Below are 11684 nucleotides of genomic sequence, written 5' to 3' on the forward strand. Positions count from 1 at the left end.
AATTCACTGGGCAGGTTTAAGGAGCTTTTACAGTTACTTCCTGCAAGGAAAAATAAGAGGAGACTAGATGATGTTGAACGAGACATCATTCTGCTCTCAGTGCAAGTCCAAAGTCCAAGAGGTCAAGAAAGATCTGCAAAAACATAGACTTAGATATATAGCACTGATAGGAAGATAGGCATTACCTGTTCTGTAAATTCCCTCTGAACCACCTGGCATTTGTCACTGTTGGAAGACAGGATCCTGGGCTAGATTGACCATTGGTGTGACCCAGTATGGCTGTTCTTATCTACACCACCTATAGAAAGATAGGTATTGCCAGACTGGATCAGACCTCTAGCGTATCTACCCCAGTATCCAGTGACTGGCACAAGGTGCTTCAGAGGAAGGTAGAAAAAGCCCTGCAATAGACAGCTAAGATATAACCTGTTAGCAGGGAAAGTTTCCTTCTGACATGCACTAGTCAGACATATTCAAATGGTTCAAATCAGGGATGTTTATAACTCTTAAAAAAATCCTCACTTCTGTGAATTTCCCAGATGCTGAGTTCAGGAACATTGACTGCAACAGCATCACTCCAGATTTACATGTATAAATTCGATCAGAACCAGGCTCGATTAACTTTCACATACCAAACACTGCCAGTGCTACACTCTAAACCCCAAGAATCCCTGCAGGAGAAGCTGAAGAGCTTTTCCTGGCTGTTGTTGACTGAATCCAGAGAGGCTGATCATCCTTCAGGCTTCTCTTTAGCCTCACAGGGCCCCATCCTCTCCCTAGGGAAAGGTTCTATATATATTTGGCAATCTATAAGCGAACATAGACAGTTACTTCATCTTGGCTGGAGAGGGGTTGGCATCACAAATTGTGAATAGTGCAAAGATTAGTTTTGTGCTCATAGGCCTTTGAGTGTGCAAGTCACTTCAGCCATGCTTGTGTAAGAGGTGATGGGCCTAAATTATATTATCTCCTTTTCTGCATCTCATCTCTACTCTTTGCTGAAACACAGACCAGCGGGTCTATTGTCTCATGACTTTTTGGAAAGTCCCATGCAAGTATTGCAGAGTTATTGTTTGAACGGCCAAAATTTAAGTGATAGAAACTACTTCTGGTCAGTTACCAGGAGACAGTATCATGCAACTGTTCACAGAAGAAAACATTAATAGAATAAGTCCATTGCAAAGAGTAGTTGGAATACCTCTGAAATACTTTCTAAAGGAAATACTTTCGATATACATGCATGTAATGAAATCTTGGTTTGTAATAATTGTATTACGATGAAAAGTTTTGCCGTTACATTTATAGAATTATACTTTCGCACACACACACGTACACCATTTTTTCCCCTCGGATCTTCTTTCAGTGATGATTTCACAGGCGAGAGGGGGACATATAACGTAACCTGGGGAATCTGCAATTCTTCTGAACCTGAAAAGATTGCAGCCTCTCAGCCCTCATTCATCCTCTTGTCAGCAAACAAAACTCTGGGATATCCTTTGCAACTAGTAGCTCCTCTGTCCTTGTATCAATAGCTGACTGGTTCCCCTTAGGGTCTCTGATGTCAATCTGCAGCCTTTATCCAGAATGGGATCATCATACACAATATTCATTCCCTGGGCTCTCACTCTCTAGTACACTGGTTTTCAACCTTTTTCATTCCCAGACAATTAAAAAATTTCAAATGAAGGTGTGAATACCTTTGGAAATCTAAGACATAGTCTGGAAACCCCAGGGGTCCATGGACCACAGGTTGAAAACTACTGGTCTAGTACAGAGTAACCCCAGCACCTGTTATTCAGCTATAATAGGGGTTTGCAACATATGGGTTTCAAAGTGAAATGCATGAGTATTCATGGAAATCAAACCTCATTTCACACATGAAAGTCGTCTATTGCTCACTCTCTCTCTCTCTCTCTCTGTGCTGTATTGATAAAATACACACCACCCTGGAACGGGATTGTGATGGACATGGAGCTGCAACAATTATGAATGTGCATAGTAAAGCCAATTCTTGGGCTGTAGAAATGGCTGTATTGGGTTAAATATCAGGATATGACCAGTATGGCTAGTCATAGTTTAATAGCAGGCTGCTGGGAAAGAAGCAGAAAGGGAAACAATAGTTCAGGAAAAGCCATCTCTCACTGAACACTTCAGGGAAGTTAAGAGACAACCCCTGAGCTTCACACTCTGAAGACCCCATTTCTTGTTTTGCCAGTGCTGGGAGTCTGTCCAGAGGTGGGGCAGCTGTTCTGAGAAGCTCCCTAGACTGACAGACGCACAGACACTGCTGGGGAAGTCAGAAAAGCCTCAGCCTGCCTGGGTCCCCGTCAGAGTGGGAGGGCTTCAGAGAGACGTACAGACTGTTGTTTTAAAAGCCACTTATTCTCTCATGTGATGCTTTATTCCTAATTTTCAAATTAAACTATACTTTGGTTCAGGAAGGCTGGCTGGTCACTCTTCTCACCACAGGACACAGACCCCCAAAGATGGGAAAATCATAGTATTCTACACCAGGAAAGGGAAAGGGACGAGGCTGACAACTGGCACTTGGAGACCAGAGGGGGCAGAGATGCAGGTAGCCTGTAACTGTGAGGGGTTTTTACAGGGCAGAACTGCTGGAGACCTCATCCAGTCAGGAAACAATTCCAGGTACATTATCTGTCTCGCTGCCACAAAGCAACACAGCTCTGAATTCCTGCGTTCACAGTCCAGTCACAGAATAAAAGCATTGAACATGGATTTGCTGATTAACTTTCCAGAAGCAAATAAACCTGAGGTGATTTGGGAACTACCCACTGATATTCCATGGGCTCTTCTGTCACCCAGAGCGCACTGCATCTCTGGAAATGGGACCCATGGAGAAATCCTGACTCGGGGCATTGGGGTTTTAAATGTACCTGGAATGATCCCACATGGACCACCTAGTGCTGCCTGCTCTCCATCCCCTGTCACTGAGTCACACCCACAGCCCAGCAGAGTCAGCTGCCGCTGCACAGAACATCTGCCCATCTCAACAGCTGGCAGCCTTTACCCTTCCCTTGGCGTTGGAAAGATTTAAAGACAGAGAAACCTGCCAACGTACCCAATGCCTGCAAGAAGGGGAGCAGCTGCCAACAGAGATCTGCACCCTAACGGAGAAGGAGTCAGCGCAGAGCTTGCACAGGCAGCAGGCAGTGTCTGCTCAGACAGGCTGCAACTGTCCTTATGAAGCATGTTTGCCCATTTCCTTGGGGGCTACTTGGCCTCCTGGGACCTTCAGCTGATTGGTTCAGTGTGTGCCAGCTTTAACTCCGTCACTGCCAATGGCAAACTGCAGGAAGCCCAATCCCAGGGGATGCTCAGTGATGTCATCAAGCTGGACAGCAGCACAAGTCCTGTCGCAGGCTCTACTCCTGAAATCCAGGCTGTCAGCACTGTGCGTACAGCTCAGAGGAGTCACAGGAGTCTCAGGGCGGCTGAGTGGTACCAATGATGCTGTTACAGCTGTAATCTTGCAACAATGCAGTAAATCCAACTAGTAATAGTTATGTAGGGTCAGATTTCTCCCTGGCAGCTCCCTTTGCTGCATTACAAACCCAAGGTGCAGACTGGGGAAGGAAGATTCCACACAGCTCCTACCTGGAAATTTCCCTCAGATTGTTCCAGTTGAGCTGGTACCTTCCCTTCTCCCTGACATATAAACAGGGGGACCCAGCACCCATGAATCCCCAAAGTTATGCACAGATCTCAGTGATACCCTGATAGCCAGGCCCTGCCACCCACAATCTCTGTGCCTCCACAACTGCTCTAGGACCCTCTCCAGATCCCTGGGAGCACAGGTTCATCGGCGATGTGCTACCTGGCCTGTCACAGTAGCCACTGCCCACAGGATCTGCTGAAGAGGCCATTGTAGAGGATGGAGGGGGTAGAGGGCCACAGACTCGGGAGGTGAGATTTAGGCTTTTCTATAACCAGACTCAGACACTGCTTCAGTCAGTGCCACCTTCATTGCTGTTACTAGGAAGAGGCTGACAAAAATGCTCCAATTTCTCTTGGGGACCCAGGCAGCTGTGGCTGAGCAGTGCCCTGGCAACCGAAATATCAAGGCAAAATTATCAGTTTTCTATGAAAAGCCAGCCCCAAAAATGGATGAAAAGGATGAAATTTTACTCTGGGATAACATTTTTCTTGGGGGGAATCTCTTCTGTTTTCCAGCCCGCTCTAGCTCTGTCGAAAAAGATTTTAACGAGGTTCGTTTACCCTGCACCGAAAAGAGATCCAAGCAGGTAGTTGGGCGGTCTCCAAAATTTTATTTCTGCAGAGGTCAGACACTTCCCAGCAAGTGGTCAGAATAAGACCCCGAAGGCATGCTCTCTTGCATATTTATACAAACATAGACAAAGGAATTACATAAGTATAAATTCTTAATTCTTATAGGTGCACTTAATTTTACTACTACCATTGATATTGGCTTACAATTTCTACTTCTTCTAATTATAAAGGTATGCATAACATAAAACATGTTGACAGAAGATTTCAGCTTATCTATCAGGGTTGCCTGGTTTATCTCTCAAGGCTACATAACTAGCAGGTACCAGTTGGGGCTATATCCTTGCTTCTTCTGGGAAACCTTTCCCTGACCCTGGCACAGATAAGCACCGAAAAGAAAAGGAGAAAAGGGGGGTGGGCTGAGGTTTTCAGCAGAGAGCAGAACACTATAGAAAACTAAAATAGAATAACTGTGGCCAAGCAGACAAATATTTTCTTTCAGCTCAAACCGTGGAGCCTCTGTGCTGCAGGACTCCACCCCTATGGGGCAGCACCAGCCCCACATTGGCCTCCCATAGTGAGCAGCTCTGGGACCTCTCCTGGGGCGGCTATGGTGGCTCTATGGAAGAGGAAGCCCCCAGAAATGACCTGTCTGCTGGGACCCATCCATCTGTGGAACAATCCAAGAACGGCTGTATTGGGTCAGACCAATGATCCATAGAGCCCAGTGTCCTGTCTGCCAACAGTGGCCGTTGCCAGATGCTTCAGAAGGAGTGACGTTACCAAACACTCAGGGAATTAAACTCCTGTAACAGCACCAGGTAAACTCCTTTCCCAGTTTATAACTCTGAGCCAAGCTTTTTCTATGAGCTCCCAGTGTGACACAGAATGAGCTAAAGTGATCCATAGGAACTCAGGGACGGAACGACCTTCTGAGCCTGTGAGACGAAGCCCCGGCTTTCACAGATGACCCCGGCATATCCCTCAGGGCAGACACCTGTCAAGCTCCATTTTAAAAACCAGTTGGGTTCCCCCCTCTGCTCGTGTTGGGTGGCTCATCCAGAACATCCCTCCTCTGATGGTCAGAAACATTCCTCTCCTTTCCAGCCTCAGTTTACTCCTGGCCAGGTTATCCCCATTAGATCCTGTGCCAGCACTGTCCTTTAGTTTTAATAGCTCATCTCCCCAGCTGGTGCTTTACCCTCCTTCCCCAAATGTATTTATAGTGAACCAGATCCACGCTCAACCTGCGTTTTGTTAGGCTAACCCGGCCAAGCTCTCTTAGTCTCCTCGTAAGCCAGGCTCTCCATTTCCCTGGCCATCCCAGGAGCCCTGCTCTTCACTTGGGTCAGTCTGAATTCTTCCTTCTTTAATATGAGTGACCAGAATTTTACAGAGTTATCCAGAGCAGGTTTCACCAGTGCCTTGTATTATGCTATTAATACTTCCCTGTCTCACCTGATACATTCTAGGAGCTCGTTTGCCTTGTTCACAGCTGCATCACATTGACGGCTGACAGTTATCCTGGCACTAATACACCCAGCTCTTTCTTCTCCTCTGTCGTTTCCAACTTACCCTTCGCTGTATAAACAGAGGTGTAGCGAGTAGAAGTAGGGAGGTGATTTCACTTCTGTGGATGGCATTTTTGAGACCAGTGCTGGAATATTGCATCTGGTTCCTCTGGTGCCCACATTTCAAAAAGGATTTTGAAAAATTGGAGAGGTGCAGAAAAGGAGCACAACAATTTTTCAAGGGCTGGCGAAAATGCCTTACAGTGAAAGACTTCAAGAGCTGAACCTGCTTAGCTTAACCAAAGGAAGACCAAGCGCTGATTTGATCACAGTGTACCAGCACCTTCACAGGGACAAAATACCTGGTCCAAAAGGGCTCTCTAATCTAGCAGAAAAGCTTATAACAAGAACCAGTGGGTAAACTGAAGCCACCTGGAATTAATCACATATTTTTCACAGTGAGGCTGATTAACCAGTGGAAAAAACTCCCAAGTGAGGTGGTGAATTGTCTTGATATCTCCAAGTCAGGTCTGGATGCCTTCCTGGAAGATACACATTAGAAATGAACACAAGTTAAGCTTTAAGTCAAATACAAGACATTGGGCTTAATAAGGGTGTAAATGGGTGAAATTCCGCAGGCTCTGATATACGGGAGGTAAGATTAGATGATCAAATGGTTCCTTAGGGCCTTAAATTCCATGAATCATTGTCTTGTGTGGATCGTTTTCTTGGATGCACTTTGAAAAAGTTGCTACTCTGAATGCTTATATGCACTCAACAAGATGATACGCTGGCCAAGAAGAATCGGGGTTGTCACAGTAAAACCGGAACATATGGTCTCGTTACCCTCTGAACCAGGTATTCCCCTGTCTTCAGGTGAAATCTCAGAATAGTTTCCCTCTTTGAGCTGGGTATGACACCCTATCTATGCCAAATGCATATCACCATGCAGGTCAAACTGAACATCTGAGTCTCTTCCCTTTACGTGCTTGCGACCAGAGCTTTACAATTAGTACCAGCCACCTTAAAACAAGTGGCTTTATTAGCAAAGAGCACAAAGAATTACAGAAAATGGTTTTAAAATAATAAGCAGCTGTCACATGTCTGCACTCATCTGTATCATGCATCACTACAGGCTAAGTTAGACAGGCTTTGCTCTGGAGATACAGGAAGAGAACTGGGCAAAGGGAAGACAAGGAGCTCTTGGGACCCAGCCTGGTTTCCCTGTGTCTCTGAGAGAGCACCTTTCCATTTGTTTGCCCCTTTCTTGAGGAAGCAGCCTTTTCTCAAAGCCTCCCTGTGTAAGCCTGGGCCCAGTCACCATCGTGCTCAGCTCTGTCTGTGTCACAGGCCCAAACGATGAAGCTGACCTTTGCCCTGAGGCTGCTTTCTCCCAGCCAGGCCATTTAAGATGACGGCCCCGTGACCGTTGTGCCATTGTTTGGCAGTTAGACCCATTCAGCCCCAATGATTTGAGAACCCCAGTCTGGTGCCTGGGCTGAAACCCTTGGCTTCCCTGTGACACTCCAACCCTCCCCTCAGAGATCTCTCACCTAAACCTCACTGTGGGGAGCAGATCAACAGTCACCCCCGAGTACCCCACATCTGCCCCAGGCACCCAGGGGCTGGAGTCACAGGGATTCCCAGAGGGCAGCTTTCACAGGAGTCTGTGGTAAGGCTGTGGCCTCTGACAGCCAAATATCGAGGCCGTTGCTCTTTGGATCCCTGGCAGACCTGATCTTAGGGTCTCCCCAGGCCCCCTCCTCAGAGTATCTGAGCACCTTGAACTTATCCATCCTCCCACCACCTCTGTGAAGCAAGGCAGGGCAAGGCAGGGCTATTATCCATTTGTGCAGAGGCTCAGAGATACTCTGGGGCTTGTCCTAAGTCACACAGGGCAAGGGAATGAACCCAGCACTCCTGACATGCAGAGCAAAGCCCAAACCACAAGATCAGCCTCCAAGCTGGACCGGCTGGATTCTCGCTGCTCCAGAGCTGCCCCCTGCGCTGTGGGCAGCAGGGATAGTATGGAGCCAATTAAAGGGGTTTGATTCTCTGATTCCCCACCAGCCTCAGTGGAGTGTAGAGCAGCTGGGGGCTGAGCTGGCCTCTGTCTGTTGGCAATGGCTTCCAAGAGCACTGCAAGCTCTGGTCAAGTCCTTTCGGATGGGTTGCACCCCAGCGTGCCCCCTTGCGGCCTTAGGCACCCTGCAGGCACCCTGCCTTTCCCTCTAAGGTCCTTGCAATGACTTATTCTCAGCCTGGAAGACTGGAAACAAGATCCCCCTGTGTAGGGTCATATTTGTTATCCCAAACACAGGCTCTCTTAGCCTGCGCCCCACCCTCCTCCATTGCCCAGGAGCTCCCCCTGCCCTCCTTGCTGGGGTCTCGTTGGTTCAGGCTCACCGCAGCTTTCCTGGCTCCTCGCCAGCTGACCCCCTTGGTAGCTCAGTCCCTTCCCCCCAGTCTGAGCGAGGGCAGCCATCCTTCCCCTGCTGCTGTCACCATGTTCTGAGAGAAGAGGCAGTCAGTCCTGCTCTCACAGCTCCTGCGGGTGGCAGAGACCCTGCTGGCCTCTCCCACCCTCAAAGAGGAGAATCCCCGACACACCACGTCTGGTGGCCACTGAATGGCTGGGTTGGGCTAGGAGCTGTCTGTGTCTCTGCTGGCGATCTAAGGACCGTTTCAAGCCCTTTCCATGACTGGGGCAGCACAAATGTTGTGGACAGGGATGGAATTGGGGTCTGAGTCTCTTATCCGGCTCTGGTGTGCGTGACCCTCACTCACAGACGCAGCTCTGCTCTGCCTGAGGGCAGGACAGTGGGTTGGGGGGCACTTTGTGCAGAGCCATCCATGGGGCTGGGGGGCTGCCTGAATTACTTCTCTTGGGACTCCTGCTTTACTCCTTTCTCTGACACAACTCCATCACAAGGACCTGGATGAGGGAGCAGGGGAAGGGTGGGTGGCTGTGCCCCTGGAATAGCCCCTCTCACAGCTGCTGCCACTCTCATGGATCATGCAGCAGCCAGAGTGCTCAGGAAGGGCCAGGACTGCAAATGTTAAACAGCTCTGCAACTTTTCTCATGGCCCAGGGTGTTTAACCAGAGATGAGACAGTGACAGGTCATGTACAATGGGACAAAACATCACATTCCTTCTCTGTCCTGACTGTATTGATAGGAATTCTGAGGTCTGAGCTGACACCGATACAGCTCTTTAAGCGACAACATCCCACCCATCTCCTGGCTCTACACAAACACAGTCACTGTGTAAAAGCTGCTGTGCTGCGGTCCCATTCCCAAGTGCGCTGGAGAGGGAGATCAGTATCTCATGTTCACTCGGAAGTACCTGAAGTGCAGTACCGAAGACAATGGGGCTAGGCTGTCCTCAGTGGTGGCAGGTAACAGAACTAGGAGCAATGGTCTTATGTTGCAGTGGGGGAGGTCAAGGTTGGATATTAGGAAAAATGTTTTCACCAGAAGGGTGGTGAAGCACTGGAATGGGTTACCCAGGGACGTGGTGGAGTCTCCGTCCTTAGAGCTTTTTAAGGCCCAGCTTGACAAAGCCCTGGCCAGGATGATTAATTTGGGGTTTGTCCTGCCTCGAGCAGAGGGTTTAATTAGATGACCTCCTGAGGTCCCTTCCAAACCTAATTGTTAGAAATAACCAAACAGGTTGTCCCTCTGGCTGACTGGGGAAACAAAACCCTTTATTGCCTGCTCGTTCCACCTCGACGCCGCGAGTGAGCAACGTGGGGGTTACTTTTCAATTTTTTTTTTCCATAACAGTATGTAAAGGTATAAATTTCCAGCAACTCCCCATAAATCCTTATTTGGTTACATTGACACCTATAAAAAGAATATTAACAACTGTATAATGAATACAATAATACCTGCCCCTGTTTGTTGTTTACAGGATTATTTCACAGAGCCCAGGCACATTATCTTGAAACCTACCATCATTTTTTAAAGTACACAATATGCAAAGGAGGAAAAGAAGATAATGCTATTTTCAAACAAGAGGCATTGAGGAGGAGAGGGAAGTTATTTGTTAGCCTCATTCCTTGAGCAGATGGCTAGGAAGGGAGGGAAAGAAGAGAGATAAAAGACTCTAGCTAGAATTCACTCCAAGTAACAGAAACAAGGTTTGCCTGTGCCATGACCCCATTCCCTGTAGCTTAGGCCTGACCACTTGTCCAGCTTTTAACTCTGTGCTCCCCTACACTAACCTTCTGTAATGTTATGTAAGTGTCTGGGATGGAATAGCTGGTCCGTGTTTTTCATTTTCCGTTTCACCAGTGCTGCAGCCAGGTGATAAACTGACTCTTTACTTGATGAACAACCTGATTATCCTTACACGAATGTGTTTGGTTTTCAAGCTGTACACGATTGGATTCATCAGAGGAGGAACCAGCAAATACACATGGCCCATGACAATCTCTACCATGGGAGAAAAGTTCTTCCCGAATCTGTATATCACAGACAAGCTAATCGATGGCACATAAAAGAGCAGGACGACACAGATGTGGGAGACACAGGTGTTCAGGGCCTTCAGGCGCTCAGCATGGGACGCGATGCTCAGCACTGTTTTGAGGATCTTCACATAGGATAGGAGGATGAGCAACAAGTCCAACCCCACTGAAGAGACTGTTATAAAGAAGCCATAGATGATGTTGACTCTGATATCAGAACAAGCCATCGTCATGACTTCTTGGTGCAGGCAGTAGGAATGGGAGAGGATGTTGGCATGACAGTATCGGTACTGTTTCAGGAGAAGGGGGAGTGGGAATACTAGGACCACCCCTCTCAGGAGAGACACCAGTCCCATCTTGGCTATTCTTGGCGGGGTTAAGATGGAAGCATATCTCAGTGGGTTACAGATTGCAACAAAGCGGTCAAAGGCCATGGACAAGAGCACGGAGGATTCAGTGAATGAAAGTGAGCTGATGAAGAACAGCTGGGCAAAACAGGCATCGTGGCTGATTTCCTTAGAGTTAAACCAGAATATACCCAATGTTGTCGGCAGTGTGGATATTGTTAAGCCAAGGTCTGTGGTGGCCAACATGGAAATGAAAATGTACATGGGCTCACGGAAGTTTGGATCTGTTTTTATAATGAACAGAATGAGTAAATTTCCGAATATCGAAGTAACATACGTTAAGCTGAAGGGGACAGAAATCCAGACATAGAGGTCTTCCTGCCCAAGTATTCCTGTAAGAAAGAACAATGCAGGTTGGAATTTGGTGTCATTGACAGGTGACATGATGCACTGGGCACGTCCGAGGAGTTTTGACCGTTACTTCCTGAAAGGAAAAATAACAGGAGAAAAGATGATATTTAATGAGACATCATTCTGCTCTCAGTGCAGACCTCCAGGAGCTCAAATAAGGAAGAGGAGCGAAAACAGTCTTGAATTTATACCACCAATAGGAAGATAGGCATTGCCGGACTAGATCGAAACTATAGACCATCTTGTCCAGTCCAGTGGGCAGTACCCGATGCTTCCAAGGAAGATAGAAGAAGCCTTGCAATAGACAGCTGTGAGATAACCTGCCCCCAGAGAAAATTTCCTCCTGACACACACTAGTTAGACAAATTTCATGATGTAAATCAGGAAAGTTTATAGCTCCCCCAAGACATTTAAAAAAAAAAAGTTCACTATTCTAATTGGCCAGGTTCTGAGATGAGGAACATTGACTTCAAGAGTGTCATTCCAGATTTACATGTGTAAATTTCATTGGAACAGGGCTCTATTTACTTTAACTTACCCAGTTCTACTGGTGATAAACTATGACCCTCAAGAATCACTTCAAGAGAAGATGAAGTGCATTTCCTGGCCAGTATTGACTGAATCCAGAGAGGTTGATCATCCTACAGGCTTCTCTTTACCCTCACAGGGCCCCATCCATTCCCCAGGCAAGGATTCT

General features: G+C 47.4%; 1 protein-coding gene across 1 annotated transcript; it reads right to left on the reverse strand.

The window, feature by feature from the left end:
- Positions 1-10084: 10084 nt before the first annotated feature.
- On the reverse strand, positions 10085-11020 carry LOC137157864 (olfactory receptor 51G2-like). The gene has a single exon (XM_067555301.1). It carries the CDS (start codon positions 11018-11020, stop codon positions 10085-10087), a length of 936 nt encoding a protein of 311 aa, XP_067411402.1.
- Positions 11021-11684: the final 664 nt, after the last annotated feature.

This window comes from Emydura macquarii, unplaced genomic scaffold, assembly GCF_026122565.2.
Source record: "Emydura macquarii macquarii isolate MOO-44397 ecotype Brisbane River unplaced genomic scaffold, CSIRO-AGI_Emac_v2 contig_1604, whole genome shotgun sequence".
Lineage (NCBI taxonomy): Eukaryota > Metazoa > Chordata > Testudines > Chelidae > Emydura > Emydura macquarii.